Source organism: Oncorhynchus keta, chromosome 4 (assembly GCF_023373465.1).
Source record: "Oncorhynchus keta strain PuntledgeMale-10-30-2019 chromosome 4, Oket_V2, whole genome shotgun sequence".
NCBI lineage: Eukaryota > Metazoa > Chordata > Actinopteri > Salmoniformes > Salmonidae > Oncorhynchus > Oncorhynchus keta.
The window spans coordinates 75,064,098-75,086,085 of NC_068424.1; the positions used below are offsets into that span (position 1 = coordinate 75,064,098).

Sequence of the window (21,988 nt, forward strand, 5' to 3'; positions counted from 1 at the left end):
CAGCTGCATCATCAAGAGCATCCTGACGGGTTGCATCACTGCCTGGTACGGCAACTGCTCGGCCTCTGACCGCAATGCACTACAGAGGGTAGTGTGTACGGCCCAGTACATCACTGGGGCCAAGCTTCCTGCCATCCAGGACCTCTATACCAGGCGGTGTCAGAGGAAGGCCCTAAAAAATTGTCAAAGACTCCGGCCACCCTAGTCGTTGACTGTTCTTTCTGCTATCACACAGAAATTGGTACCTGAGCGCCAAGTCTAGGTCCAAGAGGTTTCTAAACAGCTTCTACCCCCAAGCCAAAAGACTCCTGAACATCCAATCAAATGGCTACCCAGACTATGTTTCATTGCCACTCCCCTCTTCTTTTACCCAGCTGCTACTCTCTGTTATCATCTATGCGTGGTCACTTTAATAAATCAACCTACATTACATGTACATATTACCTCAATTACTTTGACTAACCGGTGCCCCCACTCATTTACTCTGTACTGGTACCCCCCTGTTTATGATTTGATTTTGATGTACAGTTACACATTCACACACACAATTCACACACACACACATGCATGCACGCACACACAAGACACAGACACACACATACCTACACAGCCATCTGTTCCTGCCTTTACTCCATGGCCCAAGAGTACTCCTGTTTAAATGAGCCTATGCTAATGGACCACTGGGACGCTGTGGGCTCACAGGTATGTAGCAGCTATGACTGGCAACACAGACACACTAGAGACACAGACACTGGTAACACACACGCTGGCGACACACACTGGCAACACACACACTGGCAACACACACGCTGGCGACACACACTGGAGAAACACACACTGGCAACACACACACTGCTGACAGACACACTGGCAACACACACGCTGGCGACACACACACTGGCAACACACACGCTGGCGACACACACACTGGCAACACACACACTGGCAACACACACGCTGGCGACACACACACCCTGGCGACACACACACTGGCCACACACACGCTGGCGACACACATACTGGCAACACACACACTACTGACACACACACTGGCGACACACACTGGCCACACACACGCTGGCGACACACATACTGGCAACACACACACTACTGACACACACACTGGAGACACACACACTGGCGATACACACACTGGAGAAACACACACTGGCAACACACACACCGCTGACACACACACTGGAGACACACACACTGGCGATACACACACTGGGGACACATTCTGATGACACACACTGCTGACACACACACTGACAGCACATCTGTAGTCACTACATTTATTTTTCGCTGTGTGTCGTCTTTTTTTCAGTTTTGACCACATATGTGACCGACTGGCTAGTTTCGGTCTTACGGTATGGAGCAAATCTTGAAATTGTGTTTTTTACATTGGATAAAAGTAGAGACTGTAGAAGATGGTATATCATGCACTACATTTGAAGAAGAATGATAAAGTGACTGCTTAACTGCTTTGAAAGTTGATAAACTTGTAACCTCACTTTTGACAAAAAGGCCCTTGAATGTTTGTTATTTAAATTATTTAATTTATTATTTCACCTTTATTTAACCAGGTTGGCCAGTTGAGAACAAGTTGTCATTTACAACTGAGACCTGGCCAAGATAAAGGCATTTCTGCCGCGACACACGCCTAGTCTCCTGAAACGAGTCACACACTGACCCTGAAATCGTCTGTCAGAACAACACATCTCATCAAACTCTCTGCCTGCTTAAGGACATACCACCACTTCAAATGCAGACGCAATAACACTTCTCCTTCAAACTACTATAAATCACAAACACACACGCTTCTCTAAATCACAGCGGTGCACTTGCCTCTGATGCTTGACTCTCAAGATTGCCTCGCAATTTACACAAGTTATCATTAGCCCGAGCAACGGAAATAAGAGCATCGTAAGGGAACTTTTGGCGCCCACGTCTGTGTGTGTGTGAGGTTGTGTGTGTGTGTGTGTGTGTGTGTGTGTGTGTGTGTGTGTGTGTGTGTGTGTGTGTGTGTGTGTGTGTGTGTGTGTGTGTGTGTGTGTGTGTGTGTGTGTGTGTGTGTGTGTGTGTGTGAGGTGTGTGTGTGTGTGTGTGTGTGTGTGTGTGTGTGTGTGTGTGTGTGTGTGTGTGTGTGTGTGTGTGTGTGTGTGTGTGTGTGTGTGTGTGTGTGTGTGTGTGTGTGTGTGTGTGTTTTAGCACCCAACGTCTCAAAGCCTTTCAAGCAGTCAGGTAATGAAGACCCCAGTTCCGTCCAATGAAGGTCAAAACTAATAACTGTTACATAACCAACAGGTACGTCTAGAGGGTCAATGCTGGATGAACTTGCCTTTTAAGAAAACATTTTACTGGCTATCTTTGTTGTTACTTAAATGTTATTATTTGAACTGGGTGGTTCGAGCCCTGAATCTTGATTGTCTGAAAGCTGTGGTATATCAAACCGTATACCACAGGTATGACAAAGCACTTATTATTACTGTTCTAATTACGTAGGTAGCAACAAGGCACCTCGGGACTTGTGGTATATGCCCACTCCACATTTCGTCATGCATAAGAGCAGCCCTTAGCCATGGTATATTGGCCATATACCACACCCCCTCGTACCTTATTGCTTAATGATAAACTGTTGTATAATCCCTATTATACTGTATATGCCTAAAGAGCATATATACTCATGTTTAATAGCAGTTGTATATTATATATAGTGTCATGTTTCATAACACTGGTATGGTATATATAGTGTCATGTTTCATAACAGTGGTATAGTATATAAACTCATGTTTCATAGCAGTTGTATAGGATATATAGTGTCGTGTTTCATAGCAGTTGTATAGTATATATAGTGTCATGTTTCATAGCAGTTGTATAGTATATATAGTGTCATGTTTCATAGCAGTTGTATAGGATATATAGTGCCGTGTTTCATAGCAGTTGTATAGTATAACCGGGGCGAGAGGGATGGAGGTTTGAGGAAAACAAACCGGGGCGAGAGGGATGGAGGTTTGAGGAAAACAAACCGGGGCGAGAGGGATGGAGGTTTGAGGAAAACAAACCGGGGCGAGAGGGATGGAGGTTTGAGGAAAACAAACCAGGGCGAGAGGGATGGAGGTTTGAGGAAAACAAACCAGGGCGAGAGGGATGGAGGTTTGAGGAAAACAAACCAGGGCGAGAGGGATGGAGGTTTGAGGAAAACAAACCAGGGCGAGAGGGATGGAGGTTTGAGGAGAACAAACCAGGGCGAGAGGGATGGAGGTTTGAGGAAAACAAACCGGGGCGAGAGGGATGGAGGTTTGAGGAAAACAAACCAGGGCGAGAGGGATGGAGGTTTGAGGAAAACAAACCAGGGCGAGAGGGATGGAGGTTTGAGGAGAACAAACCAGGGCGAGAGGGATGGAGGTTTGAGGAAAACAAACCGGGGCGAGAGGGATGGAGGTTTGAGGAAAACAAACCAGGGCGAGAGGGATGGAGGTTTGAGGAAAACAAACCGGGGCGAGAGGGATGGAGGTTTGAGGAAAACAAACCGGGGCGAGAGGGATGGAGGTTTGAGGAAAACAAACCGGGGCGAGAGGGATGGAGGTTTGAGGAAAACAAACCAGGGCGAGAGGGATGGAGGTTTGAGGAAAACAAACCGGGGCGAGAGGGATGGAGGTTTGAGGAGAACAAACCGGGGCGAGAGGGATGGAGGTTTGAGGAGAACAAACCAGGGCGAGAGGGATGGAGGTTTGAGGAAAACAAACCAGGGCGAGAGGGATGGAGGTTTGAGGAGAACAAACCGGGGCGAGAGGGATGGAGGTTTGAGGAAAACAAACCAGGGCGAGAGGGATGGAGGTTTGAGGAAAACAAACCGGGGCGAGAGGGATGGAGGTTTGAGGAAAACAAACCGGGGCGAGAGGGATGGAGGTTTGAGGAAAACAAACCGGGGCGAGAGGGATGGAGGTTTGAGGAAAACAAACCGGGGCGAGAGGGATGGAGGTTTGAGGAAAACAAACCGGGGCGAGAGGGATGGAGGTTTGAGGAAAACAAACCAGGGCGAGAGGGATGGAGGTTTGAGGAAAACAAACCGGGGCGAGAGGGATCGAGGTTTGAGGAGAACAAACCGGGGCCAGAGGGATGGAGGTTTGAGGAAAACAAACCGGGGCGAGAGGGATGGAGGTTTGAGGAAAACAAACCAGGGCGAGAGGGATGGAGGTTTGAGGAAAACAAACCGGGGCGAGAGGGATCGAGGTTTGAGGAGAACAAACCGGGGCGAGAGGGATGGAGGTTTGAGGAAAACAAACCGGGGCGAGAGGGATGGAGGTTTGAGGAAAACAAACCGGGGCCAGAGGGATGGAGGTTTGAGGAAAACAAACCGGGGCGAGAGGGATGGAGGTTTGAGGAGAACAAACCGGGGCGAGAGGGATGGAGGTTTGAGGAGAACAAACCGGGGCGAGAGGGATGGAGGTTTGAGGAGAACAAACCGGGGCGAGAGGGATGGAGGTTTGAGGAGAACAAACCGGGGCGAGAGGGATGGAGGTTTGAGGAGAACAAACCGGGGCGAGAGGGATGGAGGTTTGAGGAGAACAAACCGGGGCCAGAGGGATGGAGGTTTGAGGAGAACAAACCGGGGCGAGAGGGATGGAGGTTTGAGGAAAACAAACCGGGGCGAGAGGGATGGAGGTTTGAGGAAAACAAACCGGGGCGAGAGGGATGGAGGTTTGAGGAGAACAAACCGGGGCGAGAGGGATGGAGGTTTGAGGAAAACAAACCGGGGCGGTGCACAACAGGAAATGGAATGGAGATCGAGAATATAAAAATAATCTGCCGTTTGGTTAGAATGAAGGGGATGAAATAAAGGACATCTTTACATCAATCTGTCACTTCATTAATAAATACAGAACACAGAAACGAAGCAGGCAGGATTAAGATGAATGATGTGTTTCCTTTCATCTGCAGTGTTATGATGGATTGACTTAATCAGTTTATTACGCAAACCATTCATCATGTTAGTCAGTATACTTTTTACATTAAGGTCTGAACAGAGAGGAAGAGTAGTCTGAAAGAGCAACTTAATTTTCCACACAGACCATCCCCGGGCATGGCACAATTCTGTAAGAGCACACTACCCCTATGTCAAGAGAGAGGGTATTGGCCCAGGGTGGAAACTCTGAATACCAGACATTGAGGAAATTGAAACAACCTCTGTCAACGTGTACGCGCCTGGAACAGTAATGGTGCAGGGCCTCCTCATGCAGTTCCGGCAGAACATTTACGGGGTCAAAGAGAGAGCAGAGCAGGAGAAGCGCTCTCTCTCTGTGACGACTCCCCCATCCTGAGTGAGTCTGATCACACCTCTTCAAACTGTCCTGCAGATGAACAGCCCCAAGAGGAGAGTCAGCCCCCCTTCACTGAACATTCCCAGGTCCCACAACTGCACTGCTCCTCCATCATTGAGAGGGATACATTCACAGAGCTGGAGAGAGACATGGTGGAGCTCAGAGAGCTGGAGAGAGACATGGTGGAGCTCAGAGAGCTGGAGAGAGACATGGTGGAGCTCAGAGAGCTGGAGAGAGACATGGTTTTAGCTCAGAGAGCTGGAGAGAGACATGGTGGAGCTCAGAGAGCTGGAGAGAGACATGGTGGAGCTCAGAGAGCTGGAGAGAGACATGGTGGAGCTCAGAGAGCTGGAGAGAGACATGGTGGAGCTCAGAGAGCTGGAGAGAGACATGGTGGAGCTCAGAGAGCTGGAGAGAGACATGGTGGAGCTCAGAGAGCTGAGAACAAACCAGAGACATGGTGGAGCTCAGAGAGCTGGAGAGAGACATGGTGGAGCTCAGAGAGCTGGAGAGAGACATGGTGGAGCTCAGAGAGCTGGAGAGAGACATGGTGGAGCTCAGAGAGCTGGAGAGAGACATGGTGGAGCTCAGAGAGCTGGAGAGAGACATGGTGGAGCTCAGAGAGCTGGAGAGAGACATGGTGGAGCTCAGAGAGCTGGAGAGAGACATGGTGGAGCTCAGAGAGCTGGAGAGAGACATGGTGGAGCTCAGAGAGCTGGAGAGAGACATGGTGGAGCTCAGAGAGCTGGAGAGAGACATGGTGGAGCTCAGAGAGCTGGAGAGAGACATGGTGGAGCTCAGAGAGTTAGTCCACACAATGCAGACAGAACAAACCCACAAAACAGACCAGAACAACAACACCCCCGAACAAGACCCGGAGGGCAGAAGGTGGAGATGGACGGCTGTTTGAGAGAGCTGGATGCTCTACGGAGTGAGATGAGAGAACATAAGGAGGAGAGAGAGGAACACATAGCACAGCTAACAGCAGTGAAAGAGGAGAGAGAGGAACACATAGCACAGCTAACAGCAGTGAAAGAGGAGAGAGGGACACATGGTACAGCTAACAGCAGTGAAAGAGGAGAGAGGGACACATGGCACAGCTAACAGCAGTGAAGGAGGAGAGAGGGACACATGGTACAGCTAACAGCAGTGAAGGAGGAGAGAGGGACACATGGTACAGCTAACAGCAGTGAAGGAGGAGAGAGAGGAACACATAGCACAGCTAACAGCAGTGAAAGAGGAGAGAGGGACACATGGTACAGCTAACAGCAGTGAAGGAGGAGAGAGAGGAACACATAGCACAGCTAACAGCAGTGAAAGAGGAGATAGAGGAACACATAGCACAGCTAACAGCAGTGAAGGAGGAGAGAGGGACACATGGTACAGCTAACAGCAGTGAAAGAGGAGAGAGGGACACATGGTACAGCTAACAGCAGTGAAGGAGGAGAGAGGGACACATGGTACAGCTAACAGCAGTGAAGGAGGAGAGAGGGACACATGGTACAGCTAACAGCAGTGAAGGAGAGAGAGGGACACATGGTACAGCTAACAGCAGTGAAGGAGGAGAGAGAGAGAGAACATGGAACAGCTAACAGCAGTGAAGGAGGAGAGAGGGACACATGGTACAGCTAACAGCAGTGAAGGAGGAGAGAGGGACACATGGCACAGCTAACAGCAGTGAAGGAGGAGAGAGGGACACATGGTACAGCTAACAGCAGTGAAGGAGGAGAGAGGGACACATAGCACAGCTAACAGCAGTGAAGGAGGAGAGAGGGACACATGGTACAGCTAACAGCAGTGAAGGAGGAGAGAGGGACACATAGCACAGCTAACAGCAGTGAAGGAGGAGAGAGGGACACATGGTACAGCTAACAGCAGTGAAGGAGGAGAGAGGGACACATGGTACAGCTAACAGCAGTGAAGGAGGAGAGAGAGAGGAACATGGAACAGCTAACAGCAGTGAAGGAGGAGAGAGGGACACATGGTACAGCTAACAGCAGTGAAGGAGGAGAGAGGGACACATGGCACAGCTAACAGCAGTGAAGGAGGAGAGAGAGGAACATGGTACAGCTAACAGTAGTGAAGGAGGAGAGAGGGACACATGGCACAGCTAACAGCAGTGAAGGAGGAGAGAGAGGAACATGGTACAGCTAACAGCAGTGAAGGAGGAGAGAGAGAGGAACATGGAACAGCTAACAGCAGTGAAGGAGGAGAGAGGGACACATGGTACAGCTAACAGCAGTGAAGGAGGAGAGAGGGACACATGGTACAGCTAACAGTAGTGAAGGAGGAGAGAGGGACACATGGTACAGCTAACAGCAGTGAAGGAGGAGAGAGAGGAACACATGGTACAGCTAACAGTAGTGAAGGAGGAGAGAGAGACACATGGCACAGCTAACAGCAGTGAAGGAGGAGAGAGGGACACATGGTACAGCTAACAGCAGTGAAGGAGGAGAGAGAGACACATGGCACAGCTAACAGCAGTGAAGGAGAGAGAGACACACATGGTACAGCTAACAGCAGTGAAGGAGGAGAGAGAGACACATGGCACAGCTAACAGCAGTGAAGGAGAGAGAGACACACATGGTACAGCTAACAGCAGTGAAGGAGGAGAGAGAGACACATGGCACAGCTAACAGCAGTGAAGGAGGAGAGAGAGACACATGGCACAGCTAACAGCAGTGAAGGAGAGAGAGACACACATGGTACAGCTAACAGCAGTGAAGGAGGAGAGAGACACATGGCACAGCTAACAGCAGTGAAGGAGGAGAGAGAGACACATGGCACAGCTAACAGCAGTGAAGGAGGAGAGAGAGACACATGGCACAGCTAACAGCAGTGAAGGAGGAGAGAGAGACACATGGTACAGCTAACAGCAGTGAAGGAGGAGAGAGAGACACATGGCACAGCTAACAGCAGTGAAGGAGGAGAGAGAGACACATGGTACAGCTAACAGCAGTGAAGGAGGAGAGAGAGAGACACATGGCACAGCTAACAGCAGTGAAGGAGGAGAGAGAGAGACACATGGCACAGCTAACAGCAGTGAAGGAGGAGAGAGAGACACATGGCACAGCTAACAGCAGTGAAGGAGGAGAGAGAGGAACATGGTACAGCTAACAGCAGTGAAGGAGGAGAGAGAGACACATGGCACAGCTAACAGCAGTGAAGGAGGAGAGAGAGAGACACATGGCACAGCTAACAGCAATGAAGGAGGAGAGAGAGACACATGGCACAGCTAACAGCAGTGAAGGAGGAGAGAGAGACACATGGTACAGCTAACAGCAGTGAAGGAGAGAGAGACACATGGTACAGCTAACAGCAGTGAAGGAGGAGAGAGAGAGACATGGCACAGCTAACAGCAGTGAAGGAGGAGAGAGAGAGACATGGCACAGCTAACAGCAGTGAAGGAGGAGAGAGAGAGACATGGCACAGCTAACAGCAGTGAAGGAGGAGAGAGAGGAACATGGTACAGCTAACAGCAGTGAAGGAGGAGAGAGAGGAACATGGTACAGCTAACAGCAGTGAAGGAGGAGAGAGAGGAACATGGCACAGCTAACAGCAGTGAAGGAGGAGAGAGAGGAACATGGCACAGCTAACAGCAGTGAAGGAGGAGAGAGAGGAACATGGCACAGCTAACAGCAGTGAAGGAGGAGAGAGAGGAACATGGCACAGCTAACAGCAGTGAAGGAGGAGAGAGAGACACATGCCACAGCTAACAGCAGTGAAGGAGGAGAGAGAGGAACACATAGCACAGCTAACAGCAGTGAAGGAGAGAGAGACACACATGGTACAGCTAACAGCAGTGAAGGAGGAGAGAGAGACACATGGCACAGCTAACAGCAGTGAAGGAGGAGAGAGAGACACATGGCACAGCTAACAGCAGTGAAGGAGGAGATGAGAAAGCTGAGGTGTGACAGAGAGCAGGACACTCCCCTAGAGAAGCCAGCAGAACAGCCCACATCAGACCCAGACCACAACCTCAACACCACAATGGGACAGACAACACAGGACCCACCAACCCAACAGACCCCGCCACCTCCTACCAGCCCCCCTGTCAGCTCTCCCGATAGCTCTCCTGACAAACCCCACACATCCACTGAGGACACAGAAAAGCCAGAAATTGTGCTCCTCATTGATTCAGATGGCAAATACAATCAAGAGAATAAACTTTTTTCCAAACACAAAGTGGCTAAACTCTGGTGCCCAAACACTAGGCATGTCTTGGTGCCGTTGTCAGAGGACAGACTAGGGTCCCCCAGCCACATTATAAATCACATGGACACAAATGACCTGAGGGCCCAGCAGGAAAGGGTGGATGCAGCCCTCAAGGGAGTGATTGAAACCCTGACCTGTTCACCGGACATGCTTCCTGTCCCAGACCTGCTGTTTTCAACTCTCTAGAGACAGCAGGAGCGGTAGAGATACTCTCAATGAACGGCTATGAAAAGACAACTGACGTTTACTCCTGAGGTGCTGACCTGTTGCACCCTCTACAACCACTGTGATTATTATTTGACCCTGCTGGTCATCTATGAACATTTGAACATCTTGGCCTTGTTCTGTTATAATCTCCACCCGGCACAGCCAGAAGAGGACTGGCCACCCCTCATAGCCTGGTTCCTCTCTAGGTTTATAATCTCCACCTGGCACAGCCAGAAGAGGACTGGCCCCCCTCATAGCCTGGTTCCTCTCTAGGTTTCCTAATCTCCTTTCTGGGAGACAGCCCAGAAAGGCTTGGCCCCCTGCATTGCCTGGTTTCCTTTAGGCTAGGTTTTTACTTTAATATCAGCTGGTACGAAGGGCTTTATAAATACATTTGATTGTTTGATTGAGGATTGAAAAAGCCCCCTCAACACACAACTGGTTCCTCTCTAGGTTTCACAATAATACATCCACCTTGCCACCAGAAGAGGGGACTGGCCATTTCACAAAAATGTGCCTGAGAACCTCATGTGTACCTGGCCCACCATTGGTTGAACAGCCTTTCCAACCTCATACAAGGCAGCAATCTAGGTTTATAAGGCAGCTCCACCTTTTTGGACCCACAGCCCCAGCACCTCACACTGGAGAGAGCAACAGACTGCCCAGACCAGCGAGACCCATCCAAGAGCCTGGTTCCACGCCAAGAGGACCTACACCCAGACCACAGTTCAGCTAAGACCCCCCACACCCTATATACTGTAGGCCGAGAAAGATTAGACCTTTGCCCCTTCTGCTCTCCCATGACCCCCCCCCTCCCCCTGCAGCAAGGACCTCAACATGACAACAGGACATATGCCCAATTGTGCGCCGCCCTATGGGACTCCCGATCACGGCCGGTTGTGATACAGCCCGGGATCGAACCAGGGTCTGTAGTGTGCCACTCAGGGATATTACATCCCCACTCTGATCTGGCAGACTCACTATGTCTGAGTATTGGAGTGTGCCCCTTTTAGACTTTTCCTCAAGTAGTATTTTACTTGATTCATTTTTAATTAAGGTATCTTTACTTTTACTAAATTATGACCATTAGGTACTTTTTCCACCACTGCATTTCACTGTAATAGTGAAGGTTTAACTTGGAAGTAGAAACCTAAACAGTATATTTGACCTTTCAGCTTCCCTATCAAGTCTATAATGTCAAGCAGACAACCGAAGAAAATGAAAAACAATGACAAATGGTTTGATGAAGAATGCAAAAACCTAAGAAAGAAATTAAAAAACCTGTCCAACCAAAAACAGAGACCCAGAAAACCTGAGTCTTCGCCTTCACTATGGTGAGTCACTAAAACAATACAGAATTACACTACGGAAAAAGAAGGAACAGCACGTCAGAAATCAGCTCAATGTAATTGAAGAATCCATAGGATCGAACCACTTCTGGGAAAATTGGAAAACATTAAAGAAATACAGAGTTATCTATCTAAAATGGAGATGTACGGAAAACCACTTCCCCAATCTTTTGTCTCTATAACAAAGGACAGACAACAAAAACATTAACATGAACAATTACAAATCTTAGAATCAGCTCTTAAAGACTACTAGAACCCACTGAGTCTCTTGTTACGTTGAAAGAACTACAGGACGAAATCCAAAACCCTCCAACACAAAGAGGCATGTGGTGTTGATGTTACCCCAAATGAAATTATAAGAAATACAGACCCCAAATTGGCTACATTTAAACTCTTTAACATTGTCCTCAGCTCTGGCATCTTCCCCAATATTTGGAACAAATTATTGATGACCCCAGTTCACAAAAGTGGTTAAAAAAATCTAGGGGGGGTCAGGCTTTAACATTGTGGATAGATTGTTGCTTCCATCAATGTAATTGTCTGCATCATTTCCAATCCCTCATATATTTTGGGGTAAATATCTATAAACATACATACATACATACATACATACATACATACATACATACATACATACATACATACATACATACATACATACATACATACATACATACATACACACATACACGCATACATACGCACACACATACACACATACATACAGTGGGGAGAACAAGTATTTGATACACTGTCGATTTTGCAGGTTTTCCTACTTACAAAGCATGTAGAGGTCTGTAATTCTTATCATAGGTACACTTCAACTGTGAGAGACGGAATCTAAAACAAAAATCCAGAAAATCACATTGATTTTTAAGTAATTAATTTGCATTTTATTGCAAGTGTACCTATGATAAAAATGACAGACCTCTACATGCTTTGTAGAGGTCTGCAAAATCAGCAGTGTATCAAATACTTGTTCTCCCCACTGTATATATACAGTCGAAGGCGGATGTTTATATACACTTAGGTTGGAGTCATTAAAACTTGTTTAACAACCACTCCACAAATTTCTTGTTAACAAACTATAGTTTTGGCAAGTCGGTTAGGACATCTACTTTGTGCATGACACAAGCAATCTTTCCAACAATCGTTGACAGACACGTTATTTCACTTATAATTCATTGCATCACAATTCCAGTGGGTCAGAAGTTTGCATACACTAAGTTGACTGTGCCTTTAAACAGCTTGGAAAATTCCAGAAAATGATGTCATGACTCATAATTTTAGTTAATTGGAGGTGTACCTGTGGATATATTTCAAGGCCTACCTTAAACTCAGTGCCTCTTTGCTTGACATTGTGGGAAAATCCAAAGAAATCAACCAAGACCTCAGAAGAAAAATAATGGACCTCCACAAGTCTGGTTCATCCTTTCCAAATGCCATGTTGATCTGTACAAACAATAGTATGCAAGTATAAACACCGTGGGACCACGCAGCCGTCATACCGCTCAGGAAGGAGACACGTTCTGTCTCCTGGAGATGAATGTACTTTGGTGCGAAAAGTGCAAATCAATCCCAGAACAACAGCAAAGGACCTTGTGGAGATGCTGGAGGAAACAGGTACAAAAGTGTCTATATCCACAGTAAAATGAGTCCTATATCGACATAACCTGAATCTGAACAATCGGAGAGACAAGACAAGAAGGGCCTTCTATGCCATTAAAATGAACACTTAGGATCTGGCTAAAATACTTGACTCCATTATAGAACCCATTGCCCTTTATGGTTGTGAGGTCTGGGATCTGCTCACCAACCAAGAAGTCACAAAATGGGACAAACACCAAATTGAGACTCTGCATGCAGAATTCTGCAAGAACATCCTCCGTGTACAATGTAAAACACTAAATAATGCATGCAGAGCAGAATTAGGCCAATACCCACTAATTATCAAAATCCAGAAAAGAGACGTTAAATTCTACAACCACCTAACATGAACTGATTCCCAAACCTTCCATAACAAAGCCATCATCTACAGAGAGATGAACCTGGAGAAGAGCCCCCTAAGCAAGCTGGTCCTGTTCACAAACACAAACAAACCCCACAGAGCCGCAGGACTGCAACAGTAACACAATTAGAAATCTGGAGAACAAAAAGATAATGACTTGACACACTGGAAAGAATTTACCAAAAACCAGACCAAACCGGAATGCTATTTGGCCCAAACAGAGAGTACACCGTGGCAGAATACCTGAACACTGTGACTGACCCAAACTTAAGCAAAGCATTGATTACTTACAGACTCAGCGAGTGCGGCCTTGATATTGATAGAGGCTGCTGTAGACAAACCTGGCTCTCAACAGAAGACAGGCTATGTCACACATTTCTACTTGTTTTGGCAATGTAAACCTATGTTTCCCATCCCAATAAACCCTTTGAATTGAATTGAAAATGAATTGAGAGAGAGAGAGGGAGAGAGAGAGAGGGAGAGAGGTAATGACAGAGAGAGGTAATGATATATATAGGTAATGAGGGAAAGGTAATGAGACAGAGAGAGAGGTAATTACAGATAGAGGTAATGAGAGAGAGGTAATGAGACAGAAAGATAATGAGACAGAGAGAGGTAATGAGACAGAGAGAGGTAATGACACAGAGAGAGGTAATTAAACAGAGCGGTAATGAGAGAGAGAGAGAGAGAGAGAGGGGGAGAGAGAGAAAAAGAGAGAGAAAAAGAGAGAGAGGTAAAGACAGAGAGGTAATGAGACAGAGCGGTAATGACAGAGAGAGGTAATGACATAGAGAGGTAATGAGACATAGAGAGGTAATGGCAGATAGGGATAATGACAGAGAGAGGTAATGACATGTAAATGTAATGACAGATAGGTGTAATGATGTTATAGGTAATGAGAGAGAGGTAATGAGACAGAGAGAGGTAATTACAGAGAGAGGTAATGAGAGAGGTAATGAGAGAGAGAGAGGTAATGAGAAAGATATAGAGGGGTAATGAGAGAGAGATGTCATGAGAGAGAGGTAATGAGAAAGAGAGGTATTGAGACAGAGAGAGGTAACGACAGACAGGTAATGACAGAGTGAGGTAATTAGACAGTGAGAGGTAATAACAGATAGAGGTAATGAGACAGGGAGAGGTAATGGTAGAGAGAGGTAATGAGACAGAGGGAGAGGTAATGAGAGAGAGGTAATGAGAGAGAGGTAATGACTGATATAGGTAATGACAGATAGAGGTAATAAGACAGAACGGTAATGGCAGAGAGAGGTAATGACAGAGAGAGGTAATGAGACATAGAGAGGTAATGGCAGAGATGGATAATGACAGAGAGAGGGATGGACATACAAATGGAATGACAGAGAGGGGTAATGACAGTTATAGGTAATGAGAGAGAGGTAATGAGACAGAGAGAGGTAATTACAGAGAGAGTTAATGAGAGAGAGAGAGGTAATGCGAGAGATATAGAGTGGTAATGAGAGAGAGAGGTCATGAGAGAGAGGTAATGAGAAAGAGAGGTATTGAGAAAGATATAGAGGGGTAATGAGAGAGAGAGGTCATGAGAGAGAGGTAATGAGAAAGAGAGGTATTGAGACAGAGAGATGTAACGACAGACAGGTAATGACAGAGAGAGGTAATTAGACAGCGAGATGTAATAACAGATAGAGGTAATGACAGAGAGAGGTAATGACAGAGAGAGGTCATGACAGAGAAAGGTAATGACAGAGATGGGTAATGACATATATAGGTAATGAGAGAAAGGGAATGAGACAGAGAGGTAATTACAGACAGAGGTAATGATAGAGAGGTAATGAGAGAGAGGTAATGATACATAGAAAGGTAATGAGACAGAGAGAGGTAATGAGAGAGAGGTAATGAGAGAGAGGTAATGATACATAGAAAGGTAATGAGACAGAGAGAGGTAATGAGAGAGAGGTAATGAGAGAGAGGTAATGATACATAGAAAGGTATTGAGACAGAGAGAGGTAATGAGAGAGATGTAATGAAACAGAGCGGTAATGAGAGAGAGAGAGAGAGAGAGAGAGAGAGAGAGAGAGAGAGAGAGAGAGAGAGAGAGAGAGAGAGAGAGAAATAGAGAGAGGTATTGACAGTGTGTGTGTGTGTGTGTGTGTGTGTGTGTGTGTGTGTGTGTGTGTGTGTGTGTGTGTGTGTGTGTGTGTGTGTGTGTGTGTGTGTGTGTGTGTGTGTGTGTGTGTGTGTGTGTGTGTGTGTGTGTGTGTTTTGGCCCTTCTGAATGTCCCTGTCACCAGGGGAGGGATCCTGTTCTGTAGCAACCATGTTGATGTAAGTGGACACAAAAAACGCTGTGATATGCTGGACACATCCCAACACAAATAGCTTTGTGTTTTGCATTTATTTGTTATTTTGATTTAGTTTGATAAAGGGCTGCAGTAGTACATTGTGATTTGGTTTGATAAAGGGCTGCAGTAGTACATTGTGATTTGGTTTGATAAAGGGCTGCAGTAGTACATTGTGTTTTAGTTTGATAAAGGGCTGCAGTAGTACATTGTGATTTAGTTTGATAAAGGGCTGCAGTAGTACATTGTGATTTAGTTTGATAAAGGGCTGCAGTAGTACATTGTGTGTTAGTTTGATAAAGGGCTGCAGTAGTACATTGTGATTTAGTTTGATAAAGGGCTGCAGTAGTACATTGTGTTTTAGTTTGATAAAGGGCTGCAGTAGTACATTGTGATTTAGTTTGATAAAGGGCTGCAGTAGTACATTGTGATTTGGTTTGATAAAGGGCTGCAGTAGTACATTGTGTTTTGGTTTGATAAAGGGCTGCAGTAGTACATTGTGATTTGGTTTGATAAAGGGTTGCAGTAGTACATTGTGATTTGGTTTGATAAAGGGCTGCAGTAGTACATTGTGATTTGGTTTAATAAAGGGTTGCAGTCGTGCATTGTGTATTTGAAGCATGAACTCTGCACATTGTCTCCTCTGATAAACCGCCTGGCAAAAAATGTCAGCAGTATGAATGGGTTCTATGAAGCATGATGCTCTGCGTATGTGTTGTACAGTGAGTGTGTGTCGTGTGTGTGTGTGTGTGTGAGCACAATACCCTGAGTGAATGTTACCCTCACGTTATTAACATATCAATCATACGAAAAAGCGAATTGCCTTTCACTATAAAGACTCAAACAGCACGCTATTCCCTATGTAGTGCACTACTTTTGACAAGAACCCTTTGTAGTGCACGGTAAGGGAATAGGGTACCGTTTGGGATGCTCTGTAACTGACGCCATGTTCAGTAAAATGTCTCCATCCGTCGTCACCTCTAAAGAAGTAGATTAATATTCTGACTACAACCTCCGTTCAAATGATCGACAAAATGCAGGGAATGCTGGGTAATTTGAATCTAAATACATCTACATCCCCCTCCGGCTTCTGATCAATGCACTTGGTCTGTTCATGTTATAGACCCAATGTCCTTTGTAGTCCTTCTTTGCGATACAACACATTACCCAGTAATAGCATGCAATATGCATATATATGTGCAGAACTTACCATGATGGTGCCAGTAATTGGTTTGTGTAAATTAGACGGTCAAAGGTTTACACATTACATTTGCAAACAAACTCTCATCACTAGATAATGATGGTTTGCAATTATACAATAATATCCAATGTGAGTTAATTTACATATCTTTGAAATTGTGCAACACACACACATGCATACACACAGAGGACTGCGTCCCATTTGGTTATATAACCCCCTTCTGCTGCTCACCTCAGAGCTGACTTGTTCTCTGTGTGAACGTACACACACACACGTGCGCGCGCGCGCGCACACGCACAGACAAACACACACACAGACACACACACGCACAAACAAACACACACACACACGCACAGACAAACACACACACAAACACACACACGCAGACGCACAGACAAACACACACCCGCACACACACACACAAAAACACACACACACAAACAAACCACACACACACACACACACACACACACACACACACACACACACACGCACGCACGCACGCACACACACGCACACACACGCACACACACACACAAAAACACACACACACCACAAACCACACACACACACACACACACACACACACACACACACACACACACACACACACACACACACACACACACACACACACACACACACACACACACACACACACACACACACACACACACACACACACACACACACACACACACACACACACACACACACACACACACACACACACACACACACACACACACATTCACATTCACACACACATGCAGAACAAGTTCTCTGGCGCTCTCCCAACGCCCACACCCTTATCACATTAGCTGCAGGAGAGAAGTTACTCCATTAAAGAATGTCTCTTTACGTCATTTAGATTAAAAAAGAGAGTCATTGATTCAGTTTGGCATCTTTATGGCTCCTAATTAGGGTGGCAAAGCCACCAGAAATTTACCAAAGTTACTGGAATCTTCAGAAAATCTATGACAATATCTATTATAAATTTTGTAATTTTTAGTTGAATAACTGTAAAAGAGTTTTCTTATAGTATTCAATTCCAACAATTAAATGATTTTAACACATACAAACACACACACACATGTATGCACGTGCACACACACACACACACACACACACACACACACACACACACACACACACACACACACACACACACACACACACACACACACACACACACACACACACACACACACACACACACACACACACACACACACACATATACCCCCACCCACTCTACCATAGCCCTGCTGCTGTGTGATTAATGCCATGCAGGCGATGTGGGTGGACCGGTCTGTAACTGCACTCTCTAGAGAAAGATGGGAGTGGTGTCCCAAATGGCACCCTATTCTCTATGTAGCGCACAACTTTTAATCAGAATCCTTGTCAAAAGTAGTGCACTATATAAGGAATAGGGTATCATTTGGGACAACCCTAGGGCCCTAATGGAGGGTACTTAAGCTACCTGTCAGGAGCACAGCAACTCTCTGATTAAGAGTCACATTTTGCATCCCAAATGGCACCCTATCTTCTATATAGTGCCCTACATTTGACCAGCACTCTATGACCCCTCTTCGAAAGTAGTGCACTATAAAGGGAGTAGTGTGCCATTTGGGATGCCTCACGCAGAGAGTTTCTTCCTCATCAGAAATGGGGTTGGAGAGCTCTGATGGGTTTTATGGCTTCCCTACAGTGACGGCCTACCCCGGCCAAACCATAACCCGGACGACGCTGGGACAATTGTACGCCGCCCTATGGGACTCCCAATCACGGCAGGTTGTGATCCACCCTGGTTCGACTCCAGGCTGTATCACAACTGGCAGTGATTGGGAGTCCCATAGGGTGGCGTACAATTGGCCCAGGGTCGTCCGAGTTAGGGTTTGGCCGGGGTAGGCCGTCATTGTAAATAAGAATTTGTTCTTAACTGACTTGCCTAGTAAATAAAGGTTAAATAAAAAAATATTTAAAAATACTGTGAGCACTAAGCAGACATCTTGACTCACTACCTTCATTGATATAAGATGCAGAAACACAGGCCACTTTACAGTAAGATGGTTTATCAATGACTAAAGCCCAGCTCAGATAATCCCGACCATTGTGTCACTGAGAAGCCATAATGCTTCAGCAAATGTACATTATCCTAAGGGCATTGGAAGACACTATGTAAGTAACCTAATGTATGTCCCCCTAACTGCCCTGAATGCCTCTGCCTCCTACAGCTATTGTATGCAGTAACAATGTGCCTATGAACCAAAGGTATACTGTTAGTGCTCCTGCAGTCTGCCCTAGTAGGAAGTCCACGGTGTGCAGATCACCATGCACTAACATAAATAACATGGGCATGTCTTCATCTGCTAAGCTTCCCAGTAAAGCAATGGAAACAATCAAGCATCCCAGAGAAATTTAAAAAATACCCCACATTTAAGAAACAAGGTTCATGAAATCAACATTTTGCTAGTAACAGATGACATGCATATTCAGACAATCTCTGAAACTCACTTAGATAACACATTTGATGATACAGTTGTAGCAATACATGGTTATAACATCTACAGAAACATCTAAAGAAATGACAGAAATCGAGAGCATCCTGACCAGTTGCATCACCGCCTGATATGGCAACTGCTCGGCATCTGACCGTAAGGCGCTACAGAGGGTAGTGCGAACGGCCCAGTACATCACTGGGGCCAAGCTTCCTGCCATCCAGGACCAATATACTAAGTGATGTCAGAGGAAGGCACAATCTTTGTTTTAAACACCAGTCACCGAAGTTATAGACTGTTCTCTCTGCTATCGCACAGCAAGCAGTACCAGAGCGCCAAGTCTAGGACCAAAAGGCTCCTTAACAGCTTCGACCCCCAAGTCATAAGACTGTTGAACAATTTATCAAATGGCCACCCTGACTATCTACATTGATCCCCTTTGTTTTTACATGCTGTTCTATGCATAGCCACTTTACAAGTTACCTTGAATAACCTGTACCCCTGCACATTGACTCGGTACCGGTACCCACTGTATATAGCCACATTATAGTTATGTCATTTTCTTGTGTACATTTTATTTTTTTATTTTTTTAACTTTAGTTCATTTAGTAAATATTTTCATAAATATATTTCTTCAACTGCATTGTTGGATAAATCCCCTTGGATTGATGAGGAATTGAAAAATGTTATGGTTGAGAGGGATGAGGCAAAAGGAATGGCAAATAAGTCTGGCTGTACAACCGATTGGCAAACATACTGCAAAACAAGAAATCATGGGACTAAACTGGATAAATGACATAAAGAATGAAAGTAAAATGCTTAATTAATTAACGATGGAGCAGAGTTTGCCATTTAATTAATTAATTAAGTAAATGGCAAACTCAGCTCCATCATTCATTGAATCAGATGGCTCACTCATCACAAAACCCACTGATATTGCCAATTACTTTCATGATTTCTTAATTGGCAAGATAAGCAAGCTTAGGCATGACATGCCAACAACAATCGCTAACATTACACATCCAAGTTTAATTGATCAAATTATGAAAGACAAGCATTGTAATTTGAATTCCGTAAAGTAAGTGTGAAAGAAGTGAAATAATTATTGTTGTCTATCAACAATGACAAGCCACTGGGGTCTGATAACTTGGATGGGAAATGACTGAGGATAACAGCGGACGATATTTCAACTCCTATTTGCCATTTCTTCAACCTAAGAATACTAGAAAGTGTATGCCCTCAGGCCTGGAGGGAAGCAAAAGCAATTCCGCTTGCCAATAATAGTAAAGCCCCCTTTACTGACTCAAATAGCCGACCAATCAACCTTTTATCAATCCAGAGTAAACTTTTGGAACAAATTGTGTTTGACCAGATACAATGCTATTTTACTGTAAACAAATTGACAACAGACTTTCAGCATGCTTATAGGGAAGCACTTTCAACATGCACAGCACTTACACAAATGACTGAAGATTGGCTAAGAGAAATTGATGGTGAAAAGATTGTGGGAGCTGTTTTGTTAGAGTTCAGTGCAGCTTTTGACATTATCAATCATAGTCTGCTGATGGAAAAACATATTTTTTATGGATTTACACTCCCTGCTATATTGTGGATAAAGAGTTAGCTGTATAACATAACACAGAGGGTGTTATTTAATGGAAGCCTCTCCAACATCACATTTACATTTTACATTTAAGTCATTTAGCAGATGCTCTTATCCAGAGCGACTTACAAATTGGTGCATTCACCTTATGACATCCAGTAGAACAGTCACTTTACAATATAATCAAGGTAGAATCAGGAATTCCCCAGGCCAGCTGTCTAGGCCCCTTAAATACACTGCGTGCGCAATTATTAGGCAAATTGTGTTCCTCTGGATTAATTTATTGTTGAACAGACACAGTGCTCTCAGTCAATCCAAAATGTTAATGAAGCTCAAACCTGAAGGTTTAACAAAGGTAAAGTGAGTTTTGTCTTTCTCAGGGGAATATACAGTTGAAGTCAAAAGTATACAAAGACCTTAGCCAAATATATTGAAACTCCGTTTTTCACAATTCCTAAAACTTAATCATAGTAAAGATTCCCAGTCTTAGGTCAGTTAGGATCACCACTTTATTTTAAGAATGTGAAATGTCAGAATAATAGTAGAGAGAATAGTTCATTTCAGCTTTTATTTCTTTCATCACATTCCCAGTGGGTCAAAAGTTTACAGACACTCAATTAGTATTTGGTAGCATTGCCTTTAAATTGTTTAACTTGGGTCAAACATTTCGGGTAGCTTTCCACAAGCTTCCCATAATAAGTTGGGTGAATTTTGGCCCATTCCTCCTGACAGAGCTGGTGTAACTGAGTCAGGTTTGTAGGCCTCCTTGCTCGCACACGCTTCTTCAGTTCTGCCCAAACATTTTCTATAGGTTTGAAGTCAGGGCTTTGTAATGGCCACTCCAATAACTTGACTTTGTTGTCCTTAAGCCATTTTGCCACAACTTTGGAAGTATGCTTGGGGTCATTGTCCATTTGGAAGACCCATTTGCGACCAAGCTTTAACTTCCTGACTAATGTCTTGAGATGTTGCTTCAATGTATCCACATAATTTTCTTTCCTCATATTGGCATCTATTGTGTGAAGGGCACCCGTCCATCCTGCAGCAAAGCACCCCCACAACATTATGCTGCCACCCCCGTGCTTCACGGTTGGGATGGTGTTCTTCGGCTTGCAAGCCTCCCCCTTTTTCCTCCAAACATAACAATGGTCATTATGGCCAAACAGTTCTATTTTTGTTTCATCAGACCAGTGGACATTTCTCCAAATGGTACGATCTTTGTCCCCATGTGCAGTTGCAAACCAGAGTCTGGAATTTTTTATGGC

At 45.3% G+C, this 21,988-nt stretch overlaps 2 protein-coding genes across 2 annotated transcripts in view; both read left to right on the top strand.

The window, feature by feature from the left end:
• LOC118376614 (FERM and PDZ domain-containing protein 3-like) overlaps positions 1-21,988 on the top strand; it is a 282,169-nt gene that overhangs the window by 23,895 nt on the left and 236,286 nt on the right. The gene's annotated exons all lie outside the window — the stretch shown is intronic.
• LOC127929817 (collagen alpha-1(III) chain-like) lies at positions 634-4,843 on the top strand. Its single transcript, XM_052518270.1, has 2 exons — positions 634-702; positions 2,969-4,843. The coding sequence occupies exons 1-2, from the start codon at positions 634-636 to the stop codon at positions 4,841-4,843; spliced, it is 1,944 nt and encodes a 647-aa protein (XP_052374230.1).